General features: G+C 39.5%; 1 protein-coding gene across 4 annotated transcripts in view; it reads left to right on the top strand.

Annotated features, from left to right (window-relative positions):
• Rhp (GTP-Rho-binding protein rhophilin) overlaps positions 1-25,888 on the top strand; it is a 352,979-nt gene that overhangs the window by 205,154 nt on the left and 121,937 nt on the right. The window contains exon 1 of one of the 4 annotated variants that reach the window (XM_083112923.1): positions 10,826-10,898. The exons of the other annotated variants lie outside the window; for them this stretch is intronic. Coding sequence (XP_082969049.1) covers positions 10,869-10,898 — 30 coding nt within the window. The 5' untranslated portion in view covers positions 10,826-10,868. Of the gene's footprint in view, positions 1-10,825; positions 10,899-25,888 lie in introns of those variants that run through there. 4 annotated transcript variants of the gene reach the window in all.

The following is a 25,888-nucleotide window of genomic DNA, read 5'->3' as shown; positions in this document are numbered from 1 at the left end:
ATAATAAATTTCGAATAAAATTTGTTTATTTCATTAGTTTAGTAATTATTTATTATATAACATTTAAAACAGTTGTAATTATTATTATTTCTACTTTTATTACTGGCCTTTACCCCTTACAAAAATTTCTGACGACGCTCTCTCTAAGCTATATTGATTACACAGCGTCGAAAATTATACATTTTGCTGTTGTAAAATTGAAGTATTTCAATGTTTATAATTTATGTAAGCTTTATTTCAACCTGCAGAAGTCTTAACACGAAACTGTTGGTAGAAAATCAACATTGTCTTGGAAAATACTACTATTTTTCCGTAAATCTTCATGCAAAGGATAGGGAAATTGCCAATCTTTCCTAGGTACCTTTGTTTCTGTATGTCACTCAAAAATTTCAAGTGATCCAGTTTGTATCCGATCTTTATTAAGAAAATAAGCTCTGTGACGATCTGTATTCCACTTGTTTACATTGGAAAATTGACCAAACCGGAAGTTCTTTCCACGCCATCTATAATCGAATTGCCTGATCGATTATTTTTTGTTTACTCAGGAATAACTCCCATAAATGGGCCTGTGAACGAATTCAAGTACAGTCACGAACAATATTGGGTTGTAACAATCCAGAAGTGTCTGTGAATGTATGACCCCCCCCCCCACCCAAGCCTCGTTTACTCTCATATATAATTTAATGTATCTAGGCATGAACATGCAACATGTATTACCCTTATCCAATAAAGAATGCAAAGGCTTTCCAATCGGATTACATTTACCGAGCTTCATCACGAATTGTTCCCTAAGTCCATGCGCTGCTTTCCTCAGCGGTGGTTGAAGGTTTGTCATTAAAGAACAAGCACTGAAATTAAATAGAGTATAAACTATACATACAAATATGTTTAAGAAGTAATTAGAATATACGGTAAACGAATGTCTGTGCATCTTTAGTTAGAAGAAACATCATTTGAAGGTTGTTGAAAGTATTCCTTCAAATTTATTGGATAAGTGTATTTTTGCACAAATAAGATCGAAAATCAATTGATTGTTCGACAACAATGTAAAATTCTTATTGGTTATGTCTCGCGTCATAGGAATTCAGCATGACGTGTTGATTTTCTGCGCATTCATAGTATATACGAGGGTCACTATTTATATTTTGAGCCTTGGCAACACTGATTGAAGTTAGGCGCGATTTGACGTTTGCACGGAATCGTCTGGCATTATTGACCATAACGTACTTCAAATGTTTTGTCAATAGCTTCATTTGTGTTGTTTATGTTGCCTTGGATTTGGTTTGAGTTGGTGTTTTAAGTCCACTTTATGCACAGTAAGGCTAATCGAGACTGGACCTACAGTTTAAAGTGGGATCCGAACCACTATGTGCCTCCACCGGGTATCGAACCCGAGACCCCTTGATTACAAGGCGACGACGCTACCACGGCGCCATCGGGGAGGCCCTATGTTGCCTTGGATATTGCGCGACAACAATAAAATGGAATTAACTCGTGAACATTTTCGTGCGATGATTTTTTTTACGATTTTCGACGTGGATTATCAAGACAAGAGTGCATCGATCAACTTACTTCCACATTTGGCGATGAAGCCCATTCCTTTGCCACTGTGAAACGCTGGTATAACGAATTTAATCGTGGCCGTCATTCGCTCACCGACGAGATTCGCGAAGGTCGTCCAAAATCAGTTGTTGTTCAAGTAAACATTGATGCTGTGCAAAACCTAATACTGCAAGATCGTCATGTGACATACTGTGAGATTGAGGCAACCATAGGCATTAGTTCCACCAGCATATATAAAATATTACATGATCATTTAGCTGTGAGAAAGGTTGGATCCCACACAATTTGACAAAAACTCAAAAAGACGCTCGCGTCAATTGGTGCAAACAAGTGCTCAATAAATACAATCGTGGTGCTTCAAAAGACGTATATAAGATTGTAACAGGTGACGAATCATGGATATATGCATATGAGCCGGAACGTAAACAGCAGTCGACTGTATGGGTGTTTCAAGATGAACCCAATCCAACAAAAGTTGTTCGCTCTCGAAGCACATCGAAACAAATGGTCGCCTGTTTTTTTCGGGAAAACTGGTCATGTGGCAACCGTGCCTTTAGAGGAACGTAGAACGGTCAACTCTGAATGGTACACAACAATTTGTTTGCCAGAGGTCTTCGGTCAAATACGGAAAACAAACAAACGCCGTCGGATCATTCTTCATCAAGACAATGCCAGCTGTCACACATCTCGTCTAACAACCGACTTTATGAACAGTCAAAAAATCGAATTGATGGGTCATCCGCCGTACAGTCCTGATTTGGCACCCAATGACTTCTTCTTGTTCCCGAATGTCAAGAATAAATTGCTTGGACAACGATTTTCGTCGGCGGAAGACGCCGTTGATGCGTTCAAAAACCATATTAGGGAGGTGTCTCAAGAAGATTGGAAAAACTGCTTTGACAAATGGTTCGAACGAATGCAAAAGTATATTGACCATAAAGGAGAATACTTCGAAAAACAATAAAGCAGTTTTCAATGCCAAATTCCTGTTTTTTTTTCATTGTTAGGCTCAAAATATAAATAGTGACCCTCGTATCGCTCGCTAAAGGCTTCGGTCTAATCAGGACTGTGCCAATCTAACATTGGTGTCTAGTCAGTATATATTCATTTGGAACTTTCTATCAGATGGCAGACCAAGCGATTGAACGAATCAATTACTTAATACGAATATTCAGTAATTCTTTTGGTCAGATTAACTGTATATCTACTTAGACATTATAGTCTCTATTTTTACACTAAATAGCTTGGTTGAGAAGATAGTATTAGCTTGAATTACTGTTTAGATTGAACGTCTATTGAACAATATTCTGTAAGTGGCTCCAGTTAAGCTTTCACACACACAGATTCAATGCAATATATATATATATATATCTCCCCCCCCCCTTTCATACTGAAGCTACAGGCGATAACCGAGAGGTGTCACTTAGAAATGAATACAACATTTCGTACCGAAGTGACAAGTGCCGTTTTTCGCTCGTGTGTAGCTCGGACTGGACCATATTCTCAATGTCGTGCATCGCGTCGCATTCGCGCAAAGCAGACAAAGAAGTGTTTGAATAAAATGTGTAATTAGACGGTGTAGTTTTTAACGCATATTTACAAAAATAATGAATTGCTATAGTGATGTAATCGTAGAGAATGCCCCCCCCCCAAAAAAAAGAAATTTGAAAAATATTACACGAAACACATGATAAAGGCAATTGTCCAAACTTGCTTGAGCAAGTTTGGACGAAAATTCCTGAGGCGAATTTTGCAACAAAGTAAGGAAAAGAGTAGTGCTTTCACTTCAAGGGCGAAATTCCCCAACACGTCAGCCAAATATTATGTTGTAGTTCGAGGCGATACATGTAGGAAGTCTTCGCACGAAAATAAACTTGTTTTTACTCTTACAAAGTTTCTTCCTTAAATCTAAAGTGCGAAAGAAAAAACATCCGGCTTATAATGGCGCGAATCTCACCATCATCTTTCCTTCCATCGCGCTCTGTTCACCGACTGTGTTCGTACCAAATCTATGTAACTTGTGTCAGAGATATCTGTAGAAATATAATACGTAGCTACAGACATGACATTTACTGATTGATGCATCTTCGTGAGGTTTATTAGAGTACTCGTGAAGCAAAGGATAAATTGAGTGGAATGCATAAGTATTATCTAGCAAATTGTCCACCATCATATTTATTTTGTTTGTTTTACGCAATGGGGCTTCAACATTTTTTTAAAGTCAAACAAATTCCTGACAAAAAATCCGTAAGTTAGGAACACGTAGGATGCAAGGGAAAAATTAACGATAATAGTCATGAAGAATTTGTCAAGCAGTACTTGTGCATCCCACTGTACAGTGGGATCCATGAGTATTACTGTGCAAATTGTCCATCACCATCTTCGTGCACTTTATTTGAGCCAATAAGAGCTTCAAGAATTAAAAGAAAACTCAAAACAAGCTGTTGACAACTTCTGAACCAGCATACGTACATAAAGATCCATCGCTTGAAGACACACAGAATGTGAGAGAAAAATTAATGAAAATAGTCATGGACAATTTGCACGGCAATACTCTAGGATCCCACTGTACAACGCAGTGTGTCATTTTGTCACTCAAGAACGACATCGTGAAGGTAAACTTCAAATCCATAAGCACGAATAGATTTTCACTTCTGAAACGCGTTAGCATGGTTCACGAAAGTAAAACCAAATGTAATACAAGGAAAGGATCTTGGAGTGCAAGGGCAGACCACCTGTTTGTGACGTACAAAACAACGCCCCCTTGACAAAATAATAAAGTAATTCCTGCTGTAGAAAATTTCTAACCATATTCTGTTAACGTAAGGGTGAATTTGGCAAAAAGGCTAGAATTGTAAGGAAAGTATTGAATATGGAGAGAATATATATTGTTATTGTACCAAAAAATATTTTTCCAGTTGTCTTTACGGGAAGTCAGCAATATTTCGATGCTCAACTGTTTCACTGCAACACAGTATCACTTAACAAAGATTTCGAAGACTGGTTTATTTTAGAAAATTGGCTCTTGATAAAATTGTACATGTGGGGCGAGTTGTAGAACCGCAGTAACCAATTAGGTAGCAAGTGTGGGCGGTAAATTTTTCCTGCGCGTTAGACAACTTTGTGCCGCTTCGAAACGAACCTTCAGAATTAAATGCAACCTTTTGTACCGAAGTAACACAGCAGATTGAGCATGTCGCTTGCGGGTTGCTCCGACCGGGCAGTTTCCTCATCGTGTCGCATCGGTCTGGTGTTCGCTCATGCTCGTTTTTTTGTCAAGCTGGATGGAGGTGCCCGTGTCGCTTGTCACTTCGGTGTGAAACCCGGCAAGCATGTAAATTTCCTACGACTTTTTGTTGTGGAAATTTTACATACCCACACAAATGTACAAAGACGTTCATTTCAGCATCCATGTTCATTGTAAAAAACTGGCGAGGAGAGGTATGTTGTGAAAGATTTGCTGAGTTAAATTAAGTTGACAAGTTAAAGCGCTATTGATTTCAGTTAGGTATTTGATGCAGGCATGGAGTATAGAAGTTGCTGCACAGTTGCTCTTGTCCACACATGCACGTGTAAAATTCGTCCCATGAAGTAGCAGAACCTATCGTACTGCTCAACAGAATTAGCTTTGAAGTGCAAGTGGTGATGCGTCTGACGACAGGTGGAGCGTAATAGCTGCCATGTTTACTTGCACCACCGGTTTTGCAACACGTCAAATGCTCGCACAATTTCCAGCACGAAACCTTAGGATGGTTACATACACAGATTTACTGAATGTGTTATGATTTTGATGGGGTAGAAACAGGAAATCTAAAACATGAGTGTGCCCGAGACGTTCACTAAGCCGCGCGTCAGGCCAACCTTGCAGCAACTTTTCGCAGATGTAGATCCAAACGTGTGCGCAGAATATAGTTCCGTTGAGACGGGTTCTATTCCGACATAACTGCATACTTGCAAGGAAACAGTTAATTAATTTGTAATATGTAGACAAAATAATATATACATTAGCAGATATGTACCTGATCGGTTGCAATCATTGAGCAGACGAACTTGGAACCACAGATCGCCAACTATCCTGTTGGTAGGGGTGAATGAGCACTTAAACTCAAGAGCGAGTCGAGGTGGACTTAAGGACGGTTGGAGTACGCGTGGAATCGCCAATGCGTCTGACACCAGTGTTGCAGACCGTACTATTTTAACCCTACATTTATCGTGATTCATTGCTAATCGAGCTGCACAGCAACGAGAATGGCTGAATCGAGGTCTCCTGTTCAGCGCGCGGTTTCGCCCGAATGTTATTTTAGCAGCATTCAAGAGGGAAAGCTCTCCAAAGTCAAGCCAAACAAGTTGTTTTAAATGTATATTCATCCTTAAGGCAACAATATCCGGATAAGACAGGACGTGAGGTGATGAGCATGACGTCGGTGTTGACAGGTGTCGGTGAACGTTCCATTTACGCGGCGAAGAGTGTTTTTTTGTCAACGGGTAATATGGAAACACCAGGCAAGAAGAGGCCCCTAGCTAAAGGAAATCGTTCAAGAATGGTGGTGTTGGATGATTTCTCCAAGCGACTTATTCGCCAGAAAGTACACGAGTTTTACCTTCGCAATGAACTTCCAACTTCAAAAAAACTGGCGCAGGCAATAAGAAGTGAGAGTGATTTACCGCCGATGAGCGCTCGAACTGTGTGTCGGGTGTTGAATGATTTGGGTTTTGAGTTTAGGAGGAGGAAACGATCGTCTGTGTTGCTGGAGAGGGAAGATATTGTTGTTTGGCGACACAAGTATCTCCGCGCTATAAAAACGTACCGCCGCGAAAAGAAACATATTTATTATTTGGACGAGACATGGGTCAACGCGGGACACACTTTGAATAAAGCGTGGGAGGATTCCACTGTGCGAAACCACCGCCAGGCTTTCGTTGAAGGGCTGAGCACTGGATTAAAGCAGCCGACTGGGAAGGGGGGGAGGCTTATTGTTACACACATTGGCAGCAACGAAGGCTTTGTCGAAGACGCTTGTTTACTGTTCCGTGAGAAGAAAGGGGAGGGTGATTATCACCAAGAAATGGACGGATCAAGATTTGAATCATGGTTTAGTGACGTGGTTCATAAATTAAAACCAAATAGCGTGATTGTAGCAGACAATGCACCATATCATTCTGTTCGTGTGGAGAATGTGCCGAATACGTCATGGAAAAAATCTGACATTCAACATTGGCTGTCAACAAAAGCTGCAGATCAGACGACGCAAGAAATGAAAGACAGGTTTTCTTGGACACCGTGCATGCTAAAAATAGAACTTTTGCAAATTGTGAACAATGTTAAAATTATGTTTAATGAGTACAGGGTGGACAGAATTGCTCGTGAAGCTGGTCATGTGCTTCTTCGTTTACCTCCGTATCATTTTGAATTAAATCCAATAGAAAAGGTGTGGAGTGAAGTTAAGCGATATGTTGCCGCTAATAACAGAACTTTCAAAATAAATGACGTGCAACAGTTGCTTTTGGATGGACTGAAGCAGGTTACTCCTGAAAAGTGGGACCATTATGTTCGGCACATTGTAGGGGAAGAAGACAAAATGTGGAAAATGGATTGTTTGGTTGATGAGGAGTATGTGAATCCTCTTGTCATTTCCACGGCATCCGATACAGAATCCGATTCTTCAGACGAGAGTATGAGTGGCGTAGAAGAACTTCAATGAACCAACTTTGAAACAAAGATAATATTTTGCTTGAATGAGGCTCCTTTTTAAAATTAACATGTAGTTTACTTTACTTCGCTTTTATGCCACTTTTTGGCTAATTACGAAGCTGGGGATGAGTAACGATATGATGAAATTGATGAATGGACACTCACACACAAATTGAGAATAAAATTGATTAATGACATTTTTAACAAAATAAATGTGTGTGTGTGTGTGTGTGTGTGTGTGCGGGCGCGCGGGCGTGCATGTGTGTAAGATGCACGATTATTTATGAACATAACACAATGTTTTCAGTAGTTCTTATGTCGAAAACGAAGAGACGCACACAAAAAAATTGAGAATACCGGAACCTTTCTTCCTCGCAATAAGTTATTTTTAACATTTTTTTATTTCATTTATTTTGCTTAGCTTTCTTTGATACTTTTGGCTAATCGCGAAGATGAGTGATGATATGAAAAATTGATGAAGGAACACTCTCAAAGAACACCCGTACTCATAGGTGTCGATTCCATGGGGCTTGGGGGGTGGGGTCGAGCCCAGGGGCGCCGACTTGTCAAAATTATTGGGGGGGGGCTCTGTTCACTGAAATAAATGAATGAATGATTCACTCCCTCCCTTTTTTTAAGTTTTGGCCTCAGTGTTCGGAATCTCGTAAAAGCCCATGAATTCCTAAAAAAATTTAACATTTTCATTTACAGTTCGAATGCAAAATGTTAATTGTTCACGGATGGATATGTCACAAGTTTCGTCAACCATAATAGCAAAATATTCCCGACTTTTAATATCTGGTACCATGGAGCGCAAAACAGATCTCCCTAATATATCAATGATCTCGTTCTGAATGTCATGTGAGAGCCATTTGTAGCCCGAACGTCCCATCCACTCTCCTAGTTCATGCACATCTTCTTTTGAAACTCTTCTTAGTAAAAATGTTAACAATACTCATAATTATATACTTAGTATATAGTAATAAGTCATGTGTTTTGCTGTCTCTGGTCATAGCCCCCCAAAGTTGATGGTATAGAACATTTCAAATGTGTATTTAAAGTTAAGTTCATGTGGCACAATTCAGAGTAAACTTTACAAGAGAAGCAAAATAATACATTATATCCTCATAAGCAAAATTTTTTGGGGGGCTCTGCCCCCACATGGTTAACATTAAGGGGGCTCGAGCCCCCCAAGCCCCATGGAGTCGGCGCCTATAGTCGAGCCTCCCCAGTGTTAACGATGTGGGGGCTGAACCCCAAATAATTTTGCTTAAGAGGATCTAATGTATTATTTTGCTTCTCTTGTAAAGTTTACTCTGAATTGTGCCACACGAACTTAACTTTAAATACACATTTGAAATGTTCTAGACCATCAACTTTGGGGGGGGGGGGGGCTATGACCAGATACAGCAAAACACATGACTTATTACTCTATACTAAGTATATAATTGTGAGTATTGTTAACATTTTTACTAAAAAGAGTTTCAAAAGAAGATGTGCATGAACTAGGAGAGTGGATGGGACGTTCGGGCTACAAATGGCTCTCACATGACATTCAGAACGAGATCATTGATATATTAGGGAGATCTGTTTTGCGCTCCATGGTACCAGATATTAAAAGTCGGGAGTATTTTGCTATTGTGGTTGACGAAACTTGGGACATATCCATCCGTGGACAATTAATATTCTGCATTCGAACTGTGAATAAAAATTTTGATATTTTTGAGGTATTCATGGGCTTTTATGAGATTCCGAACACTGAGGCCAAAACTTGAAAAAGGGAGAGAGTGAGTCATTCATTAATTTATTTCAGTGATCAGAGCCCCCCCCCCCCCCAATAATTTTGAGAAGTCTGCGCTCCTGCCCGTACTTGATGTATGAAATATCATTATCCTTGTTTGCACCCCCTTAATATTATCGCGCAAACAGTAACTTCTGGTATTGTAAGGAATCCGTAGCACAAATGGCAGTCTTTCTCTAGCAAAAAATAAGTTTAATTTTGAATACAAAATTGTACTGCACATTCCGAATTTTCAAAAAGTTATTTTACGTAACGCACTTGTCGTTACTTGGTACATTGTGTAACACCATCAATAACAAATCACGCTGTTTTTTGTGGTATATAAGCTTCAAGTTTATATGTCTTATAAGGAACGGATGCTTGCAAATGGTGCAACAAACTTTTTAATAAATTTAAACTTTGTAAACCAAAAGCAATAACTCACCATAAATTCAAGTGACGCCCGTCGGTTACTTTTACTTTCTTCCTTTTTGATCGCTCGATACAACCTAATTCTCCCCCGCACACGCACCCTCATGTTTCGAAGATATTTCGCGATTAAACAATAACACCTTTATTACACAGTTTATGCACAGAAAGTGATTTAAAAATTAAACATTGTGTGATTTAGGAGACTAAAGAAGTAGAAATACATTCCGCTTGACATGTACTTGTATGTACGGGTTTTGATGTGTTGATGGGTTGGCAATACTGCCGATTCTCTCATTTTCTGCGATACGAAGAGCTCGGCGGTTCAGATAAGACTGGCATGGTTGATTCTGAGCGCTGTACTCGCGCGGATTAATACATAAAACCTGCTGCAAACTTGACCTGACGCGCGGCTTAGAGCCATCTGCGGAATCGTTCCGAACTAACATCACATCGTGTTCTTATGAAATTCATACCTAACCTCATTCATTCATGGAGTAAAGTATTATATTTTCTTTTTAACGATGTTATTCTAATTCGACAGTAATAAAGTTATTACTACGACTTCCATCTGTCGTAAGGTTTGTGATGGGAGATTTGCTTTACAGTCAAGAACTTCAAGTTTTCCATCCATAATAATTCATGGCGATAGCAAATCGTCCGTCACCATATTTTTTTCACTTCGTTTAACTTAGTCACGAGTTAGAATTGAAACAAAACGCCATCGAAGCAGCATCAGTATTTTTTTTTAAATGTAGAATGTAAAATTTATTGAAAGTAGCGGGGGGGGGGGGGGCAGTTTACCTATCCATATTTATACATCCCACTTCGTAAAAAATGTTTTATGTAAAGCTCCAGATCTAATAAACAAACAATTCCTTATTCACCTTACACTAGAGTTAAAAAAAAAAAAACCTATTGCAATGGGTGTTTTGGCAAACTAAACTTGCAAGAAAGAATTCTAGGACTTTATGTTCGGACAGAATTCGAGCCATCATATAATAACTCAAGAAGTTTTCCCAATCGTTTTGTTTTAGCTTTACGTGCCGTATGGTTTGTGTGGTTAGTTGTCCACGAGCACGAATCGCTTCCCTTGCTCGTGCATTCCACACGGACAACGATGTTTTCTTTCGCTTGATGTCACGTACGAAAAAAATAGACTCTATGAACGTTGGCGGTGACCTTTCGCAAGGTCAGTGGAAACTGCCTGTGGAAGAATGAATAGGAGAGAGCGGTTGAGGTGGTCTGCAGGAAGTTTCGCCGATAAATTCGTCCGGATATCGATGCATGGCCTTTGCACGTGACTAGACCACCTGATCGAGGTTTATGGGAAAGCTTAGCGCCGGGAAGAGTTGAAGCAGCAGTTGGAGGTGTTCCATCGGCCAGTCAGCTCCTTCCGAAAGGATGAAGGCTCCCATACATTCGTACCGTAGGGTGAGTATTTCTTGCCAAAGGGGACGGGGATATTTTAAATAAACTCTGTTCGTTCCTACCAAGGACGGTTTAGGGGGAGGATCCAGGGGTTCCGCACCCCCCCCCCCCGAAAGACTTACCATTGAAACTAAATAATCAAAATGTACTTGTTTAGTGTTTGTTGCATAATCGAGGGTTATTTTCCACGGAACTTATTGGAAGGCAAAGGTTATACTGGGATCAAACGCTTTGTAGTGACAGTACAGTGGGATCCATGAGTATTACAGTGCAAATTGTCCATCACCACGTTCGTGCACTTTATTTGACCCAATAAGAGCTTCAAGAATTAAAAGAAAACACCAAAAAAGCGTTCGACAACTTCTGCTCCAGCATACATAAAAATCCATCGCTTAAAAACACACACGATGTGAGAGAAAACTTAATGAATATAGTCGTGGACAATTTGCACGGTAATACTCATGGATCCCACTGTACCAAAGAAGATTTATGCACACTGACGCTTGTAATGATATGCATAAAATATTAATGAGGAACTTTACTTTTCAACAACCGAACGTAACATCTTTTTTCGTTATTCAATAAATATTAGATTCTTATATTTTACAAAATTTCCTTCTCAGGGCAGTTGTTTACTACACGTAAGCCAAGTAACGAGTATGTGGTTATATCTATATTCTTATATTGTATTTTTACATATTTACGTAATAAGAATAATACATAACTAATTTATATTATTAATAGGCCTATACTTTATATTCATGTAAACATTTATAATATTATTTTTTCTGAGAGACTTGGGTCTGACCCCCCTAAATGTGTACCTGGTTCCTACAGAGCCGAATGGTAAGGCTCTCACTTTTATTGAGATCGGTCCTGGGTTCGATGACCAGTGCGAATCCAAAAATGTCGTTGACCCAGCATCTCGAGGACAATTGAAGAGCTACTTGAAAAGCAACAACGCCAGAAAACAGCGGCGAAGGGACTCGATGCGCTGACCACGCGTCACCAACTGAAAAGCCACTTGGCCGGCCCCGGTCCTCAAAGAGGTGTTACGCCACAGAGTTAAGCAAGAAACCAAGGTTCTTTTGTAAATGTTACGAGTATTACATAATGATTAAAAGAAACACGTACGGCAGAGCGAGTCAGGGGAGTCTGAATACCCCCAGAAATAGTTGCCAAGCATTAAATTTAAATATTTTGAATACAGTTAGAATGTGTATTTCAGCACTCAATTTACGTTTCATAGGAAGTTCTATTTATTTACTCCGATTTTCCAAATATTTGTTTTTATATTTTCATTATTTTAGCAAATTAATGAACATTAACAATAATGAGAAAGTTGTTATCAGTTGGACATATGCTTTTCTTATTTTAAAAATTTTGCGTACAATATAGAGGGTCGGGTGGAAAGTGGTATTATTTTCCTTCGTAGAGCAGTTTTCTAGAAAGAATATTTAATGGTCTTATTAAAAATAGGGTGGGTGATGAATGTGTGTTGTTATCCCGCTTGGTATTTGTATTCCGTGTTATTGCCTTTTTTATGTAATAACATTCTTAATAATAAAATGTATTAACCGTGTCCTCCTCCGTGGCCGTGTGGTCTAAGGCGCTGTGCTTTGGGCTCCGACTGCGGGACGGCATGGGTTCGAGTCCGCCTGGGTTATCGGCCTGTGTATAGGACCGGTGGCTACCGACCATCGTGAGGAAATTGGAGAGCTTCGAGTGAGTAGCGTAACCCGGTCTGGAAAATCTCTTAGAATGGCTGAGGGTTCGACGTGCTGACCGCCGTCACCATGTTACCGGTTGAAGATCTCCATACCTCTAGGCGGGATTGTAAGAGGGAGACTGGCAGTCGGAAGATAGGCCAGCCCTTCCAGGGCTGTAGAGCCACGGGTTATATTATGTTTTTGAACTGAGCCAGTATAAGAACAGCTGTTGATATCTTCCGGTCCATATACGAACCGGGTCTCGAACTGAGAACGTGTAGTAAATTGAACCCTAAACGCAGCGTCACCTAGGTTGTTTTTGCTGGTGTAAATTTGCCAGGAACAAGTAACAGCCACGAACAGTTCTTGGCGATGGTTCGCAAGTAAACGCGGAAGGTGTACTGGTACTTTTCGATAATCGTTTCGTCCTTTCGTTCACTCAGTAGCCCCCGCCAAGAGTACCCCTTGACTTCGTGGCGCTACACGCCAACCTCTGGCCACAAAGGGGTCAGTGGGGCGCGCGCTCGTCGCGTGCAATTTGACTCCAACCCGTTCAGTGTTGGGGGCCAGAAAGTCCACCTCCTGGACTACGGAATCAGGTCGAGGGTGATGGAATGGTAATGTAGCGTGGACAGGAGGTCGGCGAGGTTACGAAGCCCAAACGATGCCAATGAACTGCCGACATTGGAGATGGCTGCGAACTGCCCGGGTATTTTACCTTGCACGTATTGTTCGCTATCTGCAAGGGCTATCAATCATCAATATACTTTTTTGTTTGCTTAATTTTTATATTGTACTAAAACTAAACCCACAGCGCTACAGACCTTTGTAGGGCCTTGGCTTACCTACCGACTGCTGGTCTCCCTCCCACACTGTTCCTTTGTCACCTGTTACAGTGTGGAGGTCTTAGACCAGTATTGGGGTGACGGATGATCAGCCCGACGAACCCCCAGCCGTTGTTGTAGGTCTTCTTGACCGGGTTACGCTCACTCACTCGGAGCTTCCCAATTTCCTCACGATGGTGGGTTGCCACCGGCCCTATACGTAGGCCGAATAAATTCCGACCAGAGCCGGATTCGAACCTACGCCGTCCCGCAGCGAACGATCTCAAGACGAGTGAACGCCTTAACCCGCTCGACTACGGAGGAGGACTTTTATATTGTACAGTGAGATGCAAATTGTCCACAATTATGTTTATTCCCTTCGTTTTACGCAATGAGAACATCAAGAATTGAAACAAAACGCCAAAACAAGCTGCTGCCAATATGTGTACCACCATAAGTAAAAATGCAGTCCTTTAAAAAACATGTAGGATGCAAAATTAATTAAAATAGTCATGGACAATTTGCCGAGCTATATTTGGGCATCCACTGTACAGTCAACGGCAAAAATAATGGTAGGCAAATTGTCCATTGGTAATTTCATTACTTTTTTATTCTACATCCTGCGTTGTTTTAAGGAATGAAACTATGTTGGTTCGAAGCAGCCATTGTTCTCTGCTTATTGACGTCTTTATTTCAATTCATTGTCATCACATTGTGTAATACAAACCAAATGAGAATGGTGGTGGACAATTCGCCTACTGTTTCTTTCGCCGTTGGGTTTACAAGTGGACTTTTTTATTGCATCTTAATATTGCATGTGATGTGTGGCTTGCATCAATGCTTCTCTTTAATGTTACATTTTAGCATAATGTTCATTTATGCTGCAAAGTATAGCTCTGTGATTTAAATTTTGACGTGAAGTAAGTGTAATTAGAAGTCTCAAGAAATAGTAGTTGTGGCCTCCCCCCGCCTCTCCGCGATGGTGGATTCGAACCAGTTTCAAGGGTACAAGTTTATAACGCCTGTATTATTTATTTAGTACTCTTGGTAGAATCATTTGAACCTTAAAAACACTCTTATTTCAAATAAGATTATTATGATTAAAAGTGAAAAAGGAAAGACAAATGCGTATGCGCCATCGAACAATATCTAATAATAGTGGGTTTTTTATCAATAAAATGACAGAAAACTTTACCATTTGAAGCTTATCAAGTAAAGAATAAAGTTATTCTGTATACATCGTGTTAGTAAAAAAAATCGTGATATTTATCTTGATTCAACATTTGATTAAGTGCTATGTGTAGGTTGTGTATGTATGAAGAAATGGATTTTAAAAGAATAGCTGTAAAGTAATCCTAGATTGAAAAAGTTAGTGTGAAAGAAATTTGTGTCATCCAAGTGTTGAATCTGAAATGTTTATATGCAATCCAGCATAAGATGTCAGAAAAATGTAAAAGGTGTGAAATATTGATGACGTTGTAAATATGACTTCTTCAGTTTATAACAGAAGATGCACGTTAAATTAATTCTAAACAGGCATAAAATAAATTTTCAAATACTCTTGATTGTCCTACCATTCCTGCGTTTTCACAGTACCGGCAGTTTTTCCTTCTCCCCCCTCCCCCAGGTGGATTGTTACAGTTGAATCAATCACGTTCATTCATTGTCGAGAACACCTCGCATTAGAGATTTATGGGAGTTTGAAACACACAAAGAGACCCCCCTTACTGATATCGTTGTGGCTAACATATAGTCAGATGGTCTTGAATTCGATTCCCGATGAAGGCAGATTGAACAGTGGTTTCGAATCCACCTTAAACTATGCGTCTTGTCCCGCATAGAACGTGACTTGAAACAAAAACTATGTCAAACACCCAGAAAGAACATTAGTAGATTGATTCGGTACCAGTTTTCTTAGAAGCAAATAATATACATCAAGTGTCAGCATTAGACAAGCTTTTGATGTTCCCATCTTCCGCTTGGAGTCGCTAGTGTTGTCTGGGATAACTTTCCACACACAAGTGAAGTATCCTGTTGAAAGAATCTACGGCTTTCGACGTTCTGGTCTTATCTAGAACTGTCACAAAATATCGACGCTCTCACATTTGGCATTTATCATTTCCCTTAGTGGTTACCATTCTTGTTTGTACTTTGTGTTGAAATATTGCTTCTTATGTCCTTAATGCCCTTTGACTTATACTCCTTTTTTTCTTTTTCTAGGTAAGTAGAAGAGTTATTTCCATCACGAGGTACTTGTACTTAATGGTTTCACACCACATTAGAGGAGAATGAGTTTTTATGGCAGCCTGAGGTAAGTTAATGAAGATTAATGACTATTCAGATAATTGAGGATCGAGCATTAATCAGGAGCGGAAGCTGGAAGAGAGCTCAAGCAGGTTCGCCGTGTTAATTATTTTCTCGATGTAATTCTAATTTAATTCTCTTCTAGTTGGAAGTTTTGGGCTTTTATCAGTTATAGACTTGTTGTATGAAACCAGTGGGGACCGAAAGTATATTAAGGCACTTAAACTAGACGAGCAGCATTAAAATGAAGTCTTGAGTCTGTTCCGGAACAAACTGGCCTGCGTGTTAGATTCTACAGTAACATCAAATTAATAACGAAATGAACTAGCCTCTTGAAGTTTGTGGCGCAACCCTTTTTGTGCTACATCGTCGTCCGGCCGAAGTACTTTAAATTGAATGATTGATTTGGTGGAGCAAATACAGAATACCGGAAGTATCTTCAATTGCTTTCAAATTCGGCATACTCACTAATTTTGACCTCGTAATCACGAATCTGCAGTTAAAATTTGGCGGTCACGTCTAGAAATTGCGAAATAAATCGAAAAAAGTGGGTCCGTGAAAGGAGTAAACACCATTTATTTATGAAGAAAAGAACTATTTTTTGCAATGATAAGCGTTTCAAAACTATGTTTACGATCACCCTTAATTTTTACTCCCTCTGTCCTATAATTATTGTCAGGTACACCTTTGTTTGTTGTCTCATAATAATTGTCCGACATTCAAACTGTGACATTAGTGTATACAGAAGATGAACATGAAACAAGGGAATGAGTCATACAACTTTACTACTCAAGGATCAGCACAAATTGTGCTTTCCATCTGCCTCTTCGTCTGTCATTCCTGTACTACCATTTTGGCATACAGGACTATAATTATGGGACAGAGGGAGTATTATGTTTGCCTAACCTAACCTAACCTTACGTGAATGGTTCGTGGGGTAAGCATATTTTTCAACTTGACGCAAGACGCCATTTTCTCACATGCAAATGAACGCTCCATGCAATGGGTCTCAATTATTGCACAACACTTGAGCAACATTGTGTAATGACTACGGTAGCAAGACCGTTGTGCGGAAAGGAAGACGTCTTCATATTAGAAACATGGTTTCCATGTTATTGCATAGCGGTAATTGACAAGCTTATTTTGCAATTTGTAGACGTGACCGCCAATTTTTAACTGCAGATTCGTGATTACGAGGCCAAAATTAGTGAGTGTGCCGGATTTTAAAGTAATCGGAGAAACTTCCGGTATTCTAAATATATACGATTTCGTTTATTTTACTTCACTTTTCTGCCACTACTGGCTAATCGTGAAGATGAGAATGACTGATATGATGAAGTTGATGAACTCACACTCACAAAGGACACTCATGTCCAGGCCGGGATTCGAATCCGGAACCAGTAACTTCGTAGCGCGTTGAGATAGCCACGGAGACGTTTGAACCTACCATATTGCAAGCAAGTCCCTTAGTAGCATATGATTTACACCGGGCATTCTTTCAAAGGGATCATACTCTTCTTCAGAATGAATACAAGCCATTGTCTCACGATAATAGACCTCGACATGTACACGGCACCGATGCTGCAGCGATACGCATGCGACACACACGCATGTGGAACAATGCCAGGCGACGGAAGACCAGATGAAGTCGTTCCGTGGCCCTGTCGTATTCGTGCGACGGGAGCATCCATTATGCACGCTGCTAAGGTAAGTCCTTCGATTTCGAGGGAAGAAGCAAGTTGTTTCACGCCCTAAACGGGAGTTGAACATGCGTGTACCCTGTTGCCTCTATCGCTCATGCTGTGCCGAGGGTGTGTCGCTTATCGCACTCGTCTCACACTCTTTTTTTTTTTTTGGAGGGGGGGGGGGTCAAACTCTTTTTGACGTGAGGGCGGATTACTTTCGAGAGGCGTCTCGTGAACGCATGCGTCAATTGTGGGAAAAAGGACAGCTTGCTCTGCGACAACATTCATGAGCATTTCTATATTCTAATTTCCTCATATAGGAGAAGTATTTATTTTACACGAGAGCGCTGAACTAAGCTTATATTACTTGGATCTGAAGTAAAAGAAAGTAATAATTATTTTCCCACAATTGATGCATGCGTCACTTCAGATCCAGAAATGTAATATAAGCTTAGTTCAGCGCTCTCGTGTAAAATAAATACTTCTCCTATATGAGGAAATTAGAATATAGAAATGCTCATGAATGTTGTCGCAGATCAAGCTGTCCTTTTTCCCACAATTGACGCATGCACAGCATGCGCCGCATGCATTCACGAGACGCCTGTGATAAATACACTTGAATTTTTTGGGCTTTTACCAAAAGGTATTATTTATGCTAATAGACCTAAGTCTAATTAGGGAGAGCCAATTCCGGATATCGGATAATTTTCTATAGGATATCCGAATGTGTGCATTACCCGGACAGTTTTATAGTTTGCTTTATTTACGGGCTATCGACATATTTTTTTATTCGTCATTTTCGTATTTCACTGTACGTATTTTCTAAAAATCCTTAATGAAATCTGTTCTATCTGGATATCCGAATTCTCGCCGAAAGTAAATAGGAGGATCTACCCGCATATCCGAATTATCAGAATATTCGCTAACCTAAAAACGAAGGCATCCCGCACTGACGTCAGAACACGATGTTGGTTGTTGCTTGTAACGAATGAGACCCGTTCCACAAAGGTGTGAGTGTGCATCCCTTCATCAATTGCATCTTAATCATCATTCATTCTCATCGTCGCGATTGTCCAAAAGTGGCAGAGTTGAGTTCTTGTTATTAAGTCCACTTTATGCACAGATAGGATAAACGGGATTGCACCTTGCTACATCTCCCGGCTAAGCACTCTTCTGCACCCAGGGCTTGCTTGGTTTAAGTAACAGTCTTAATATACCATAATTAGCAATTTATTAACAGTAATAGCTTTAACTAGCAACTCGTTAACAACACACGTTTAAAAGACACTTCCACTGAGATACTTATTTTACACAAGCCTTACAGAGGCTAATCTTTTAATTTAATTCCAGCTCCGCTATTTCCAACAGATTATAAGCATTATCACAAAAGGACTTGCAATAACACAAACTTAGACTTACATTAAAGTCATTCATTCATACTTTATTGGTTTTAGCTGTTGTACCAGCTCTACACCAAGTGTCCTAAAAATATGTCATGCAGGGTACTGTTACACAAATTACAAATTTTGAATATATGCTTTTTTCTTATACATCATATATCTACATCATTATCATACAAATCTAAAATTGATAATATTTACAATTTTCATATGTCTGTATTAATATCATGAAAAATCTACAAATGATAAATACAATTGTTACATCTGGTGACGATATTAAACAGGATAAAGAAGTTGGGAGAGGTAATCCTTTTATTATTGGATTATTGAATAACATCTCCCTTTGAGTGGTATAACGTGGACATTGAAATATAACATGATGAGCATCTTCTTGATCTAGATTGCACTTGCACATAGGTGAACTTACTAAATTAATTTTATATAAATGGTGATTTAAACGTATGTGACCTGATCTCAGTCTTAGTATTAAAACTAAAAACTTTCTGGGTATATTAAATGTATAAAGCCACGGAGTCTTATTGTTTAAATTTAGTACATTTTTATATGACGGACCCATATATGTAAATTTCTGTTTAACACGTATCTCCCAATCTTGTTGAATTTTGTTTTTAACTCTTGGTAACATATCTATATATGATAATTAAAGTCATCTTTCATATTTTTCTCCCATAACCAAAAAGCAAGCAAAATCTCAATCTTTTTTCATAGTTACCAACTCGCTTATTTTTGCGGAGTTGCCAACATATGTGATAACACTAGATATGACAATACAGGCCCTCCTATACGTGTGATACACTTACAGAATAACATTGATTCAAACGAACATTTACATAAATTAAACAGATAAACAATAAATCTTTTGCTACGACGTAACTTGGGTCCTTGCAACCTACAGTTTAAATTTGGATTCGAACCACTGTGCCTACACCGGGTATCGAACCCGGGACACCTTGATTACAAGGCTCAAAGTGTCAGAGAGAGGGAAGTAAAATAAGTAGGAATGCAAGTTTCCTGAAAGCGAGCCGCGGGCAAAAAGGAGAATTCCATTTTTCCGATCTGCGTGAACTTGATACTCCTCCCCCCGAGCATGAGAAGGTCAAGTAACGTTTGCCGGAAACTTCGCTGCCTCCGAAAGAAAGAGAATGGAGTCCTTCCCTTCCTTGATGCTTGTCGTGGGAACGAGCGTCGCCGAAAGTAAACAGGAGGATCTACTCGCACGGCTTCCGGAATATGTCCGTTGATCTTGCAAGAGTTCTCCTGGGGTGAACGCACGGGCGATCGCGAGAACAATACGGGGGGAAGGACGTAACGTTCACGGGAGACAAAAGAGCATCGCGTTTATGCTGTAATTACTGCGCAGTAGAGTACAGAGCGCGAAATTAGATTTCACGCTACCTGGACGAAAGAGCCGTACGAGATTGTGAAATTAATATGCTGGTATTAATGACCCTCTTCTTCAATTAGCAGTTTTGGTATTAACTTCGGTATGTTCTAAATGTTAGATTTCAGACGAGGAACAGTAAGGTTGACCAAAATCGAGCATCTATTACACTAGCCACTTTTGCAAATTGTATGTATTGACCTCCGTGGAGGGGGAGGGGTTAGCACAGTGCGTCACGACGCCATGGGATCCCAGGTTCGAATCCCTGCTTGGGCATGGGTGTTCTTTGTGAATGTGTCTTCATCATATCGTCACTCATCCTCATCGTTGGGATTACCCCAAAATGCCAGAAAAGCGAAGAAAAATAAATGAAATCAATCAAATGGAAAAGTAGTATCAGATTACGCCCCTTCTGGGTGTTACAGTGTAACAAAAGCACCAACACTTGCTACGAAGTTGTCAGTGGCTAGATTGGATAGTGTTACCCTTGTGAATATTATCGTTGGTGCTTCTGTCAGCAGGACAGACATTGGCAGGCTGGGTGGGTTGGTTTGAAGCCAGCGGATGTACTTGCTTTCCGGCTGCTCTTGTTATTGCATGTGATTTTATCGACAGTAGGATGACATACCGGTGCAGGGCATGGGGACATGAGCAACAAGGACGTAAAGAATTCCCATGCCTTAAAAAACAAGTGTAATAAGGCGCTGTGCTTTGGACTCAGACTGCGGACGGCATAGGTTCGAATCCGCCTGGGTTCTCGGCCTGTGTAGTATTATTATTATGTTCGTTACAGCATAGTAATATTAATTTACCCCCTAACTTGGACGAAGACAGGATTCGATTGGGACTCATGGAAATGTCAAAATGTTCACTCATAAAAAAATACTGCCCTCGCGTTTCCTAGCTGTGTGCAAATTTGTGATGGAATTCGTTGGCATCATGGAGTAAAAGTAGTTTCCCCGTCAGTTGTATTCACAGAAGTAGAAAAGTTAGCTGAACAGGTCAACGATACAGTCATGAAGTTAATGTTTATAAATTATACTTGTTTCTCTACGAAATCGGTGGAAATTATTGAACGCCTAATAAGGCTGATCTCTCTCATTCCTTGGTTTGGTTATGTCCAGTGTGTCATTGTAGTTAGAATGCATAATGTTACCAGGTAAATTACTCAGTCATCAACATTTAATTCACTTTACTGTTTTACATGCTGCGTGTTTTCAAGGATTCATGACAAAATGGATATGCGACGTTGCAGAGACGAAGGGCGAATTCAACAAAAGTACATTTTGAGGAAAATGTGCTTCAAGTTGTGAGGCACAAGGCAAACTCAACAAAAAACTTTGGAAATCACGCAGGAAAACTTTCCGATCTACTGTCACCAAGTTTTTGTGGAATTCGCACTGTGCCTGACAACTTGAAACGCATTTCCCTCACAATGTACATTTGTTGAATTCGCCCTTCGTATCCGCAACGCCTCATATGTTGTTTGCCTAGCATATAATCGGCCTCCCCGATGGCGCAGTGGTAGCGTCGTCGCCTTGTAATCAAGGGGTCCCGGGTTCGATACCCGGTGGAGGCACAAGTGGTTCGGATCCCACTTTAAACTGTAGGTCCAGTCCCGATTAGCCTTACTGTGCATAAAGTGGACTTAAAACAACAACTCAACTCAACATGAACAGTGTCTCAGTATTGAACAGTGACACATTCCTCCAGTATCACTATTGTTGTCACGAACATTGAAATTAAATAGCATCATTCCAATGCTTCCAAAGCGACACACAGCAAGTTGGCGTAAATTAACTGGTGTTGAGGTAAGTGCTGCCATCTGTTAGTCGATGCAGGAACTGCGCGGACTTGCGCACGTCGGCACTACGAACTATTTTGTAGGTCACGTAAGGATTGAAGTGGGTGCGGAATGGAATGCCAGAGATTCGAGGTCGTGTTTTGCTATGGAACGTGTCAACGCAAGACGTAGAGACCTGTGACCTTGAAGGGATCAGGTGTGACCCTGAAAAACCACATTGTTACTAACATGGTAGCCAACATAATTTTCGATGCAGGACATTTTGATGTGTGACCAGATTTTGCTGCTGGGTTGTACGATGGATTTTTGTTCTAGGATTGTCGCGTGGCAAATCATCGTTAACATTTAATCCTTATTAATAACACGAATTGTTTTTCAACTTTTTTACTGGTTCTTAAAATAAAATAAACCACCATAAATTTTCAATCTGTCAGTTTCTCTCAGGCAAAGTTTGCAAATTTTCCGTTTTTACCACCGTCACCTTGTTATTCAAAATCGAACAGCATGTCGTGTCATTTAACTACATACGTTTGTTTATAGACTTCCTTTGCTTTTTTGTCTATTTTGAATTAGTGTGACGCACGAAACAAAAGAAGATGCATTTAGCTTTTCATGAACGTCGCCAGAATATTTTATAGGGGAATCAGGCAATTGATAAAACTTGAATCGTAGAAATAATAACTAACTATTATTATTATTATTATTATGCTTATGATATATATTTTTTATTAAAAGTATTGTAAAGTATTAAAATTAACAGATTTTATTCCAAATATATCATTATTATTATTCTTGGGGAGACTTTTCTACACGATCCACCACATGAGTGAAAATCCAGCAAAACTTTTTTGCATTTCTTGCAGTTAGTATACAAATCTCGTTCAGTAAGAATGTGTGATCTCTCGCACATACTTTTTGAAATGTTGAAAACAGTGAAACCATTTATCCTTTGGTTTAAATGGTAGAATGTGAAATCGTAAACTGATCCCTGTTATTAAAAATACGCATAACAAGCTTTCTGATATTTTGTAACTGAAATGAACGATGCTAAAATAATGAGAAAGCTCTCAGGGAATTTCGAAATTGGCCCATGCATTTGTTTTAGTTTGTTCAATTTTGAAGGGAAAGTTTTCAACGGCACAGCTAATGCGTCAGTATAGGTTAATTCAGTGGCGGCGATTAGGGGGCGTGGGGGCAGTTGTCCCCCACTTTTGCTCCCGCACTATGACCTCTAAATGCTAAACCTTATCTACCAAGGGAAAGTGAACTGTCCGTGCCCCCTCAATTGTTGCACTCACTGGGTTAATTGAATATTTAAGTTTTAGACTTCCAGGGGCTATTACTCCTTGCCCCCTTAATGTGCATCATCCCAGATAACATTGTTTCGTCTATTCTTTTCACCCCTACTCTTTATGCACACAGTTATATGGGACTTTCTCGATATTTATTTAAGTAACTTTAGCAATTCTACGTTTTGTCTTTTACTTGCGAGTATATAAGTCAGTCCTTACACAGTCTTGCATTTAGTTTTTGAAGACTGGACATTTCTGTGAAAACGTAAATTTTCATTGGCAAGTGGGTCGGATTATGAATCACTAGATAACATTTGTAAACTACTTACAAATATAGGCTTAGTTCTACTTTTCCGAATTGGGCAGAAACTCTCTTTGTTTTGCCTCAATTTTTTAAAATTATAGGTAGAAGATATACATCTGTTTCATTCGAATACAGTCGATTCTTACTCCTGAACGTTTTGTACGGAAGCAACTAGCGCCACCAGACGGACGGTTTGAACAATCAGTTGCTTATTTGACTCTCAATTATTCATTCATAGTGAGATCATTTCGTCAACCAATGATCGTTCACTGTCTCCAATTGATGCACCTGTATGCACCTGCCTTGATCTCTGACAGACATTTCAGTTGAGTCAGTGGTACGGGACGGTGACGCTGCAGAATGGTCCCCCCGTGTGAAGGTTCGCGTCAGCCGAAAAGATGCTGTGAGTTCTACGAATGCTAAGTCGGTCACGTGGTTGACCTTTCTTGCAGTGGTTTAAAGACGTGACCTCACGATGGACATGGTAGTGATCGTTAGCATTTAAATAGTTACTCTGTGGGCTCTACAACAAGAAACTGTTTCGAATTGATGACGTAGCTGTAAAGCACAATGTTTTGTAATTTTCTTGGGAAAAAGCTTGGAAATGAAAATTGACCAACACGGTTGACGAGAACCGTCACAAACCCGGAACAGCATACCGTGCTAAAGAGGCTTCAACACCCTTTGACGTCACATTTTTATATATATATATATATATATATATATATATATATATATATATATATAAATGTATATTTGGTTGTAGCTTTGCTGCTATGCACCAGTTACATTTGTTTTACATTTTATAATTTTACAATTTCATTATTTTACAATTTCCTAATTTTATAATATAATATTTTCTCTCACAATATAGTTGTTAAGTACATATATTATTTTCTTCGTTGGGTTCCTCAAAAGTGTTGACAAGGCGTATGGGACATTATATCCTCCTTCTTTTAGGTCTCTAAAGAAATAATCATGCGTAGTTACATTAAGACGACATTCAAATATAATGTGATCAGGTGTTCCTTCAGTTGCACCACACTGACAGATTGGGGATTGAACAATCTTCCTAGTGTACAGGTCTTTAGGGGCTAGGGTGTAATTTAGCCGACATCTAAGAAGACTTGTTAAAGAGTTTCTTGAAAGGTTAATATCTTGATACCAAGGTTCTTTAGGTATAAGTGGTTGAATTCAATAATATTTTTTCCCATTAGTCTTCCCTGTAATTGTCCATTGTTTCTGCCAACTTTTCAACACTTCTGTTTTAGCATGCGACATTTGCACAAACTGCTACTATTATGGGCATTTCAAATCTAACTGTAAGAGTAAATTGAAGTGTAAACGTTGTGGGCAAAATCATGAATTCTCAAGTTGTAATAATAATGTCATATGCATTCACTGTTCACAAGAACACTGGGCAACAGACAAGGACTGTCCAGAAAAACACCGACAAAAGGATATAGTTAAGACTATGGCGCTTGAGGGCCTATCTTATCATGAAGCTGTGAAAAAATACCCAAAATTTGGGAAAATATCTTCAATAGAATATCATAGTTTATGTAGAATCTTTGGTCTATGGAAAGGAACACCGAAACATGCTACGTTTGTTGAAGTAGGAGAACCACCATTTCATCTACGGGCACAATATCTTGCGATGAAAAAGATGTCTTCCATATTCAGTCCGATAATACCAAAATTATCACTTTTACAAGCCTTAATGTCATCAAACCGTACAGCTAAATATAAATTAAATCTTCCAATCGTATGCACAGCATACAAGTCGATTAATAATTACATACCGAAAGTTATTAGATTTTCAACGTCTCCGTGCTTTACGACAGACTATTTTAAATTAGCAACAATACTTCCCGTTCTCTTTCCTCCATATCCAGATAAAGATACACGAACGTCAATGCCAAGTATGGTGAATAACATATTCATGGAATATGTATACACTCTGTAGTGTATGAAGATTTTTATATATATACAGACGCATCAAAGTCCGCAGCTGGTAACACTGGAGCTGCAATATATTGCAATAATCTAGCGATTTTGCAGAAAATTTGATCCGAAGCGATCGGTGACTTGATTCTTCAGCTGCGTACTTGGCTAATGTGTCTGCTATGTGGTTCCCTTCTATGGATGTATGCCCAGGGGTCCAGACAAAAGAAATACTGTATCCTGACTTGGTTAGTTTGTGATACAAAATTTTTATGTTAACAATGTACCAGTCTACATAGTAATCAGCTGTTATCGATCCCAGGGA

Source organism: Lepisma saccharinum, chromosome 27 (genome assembly GCF_977018435.1).
Source record: "Lepisma saccharinum chromosome 27, izLepSacc3.1, whole genome shotgun sequence".
NCBI lineage: Eukaryota > Metazoa > Arthropoda > Insecta > Zygentoma > Lepismatidae > Lepisma > Lepisma saccharinum.
This window is presented reverse-complemented; position numbering and strand designations above follow the sequence as displayed.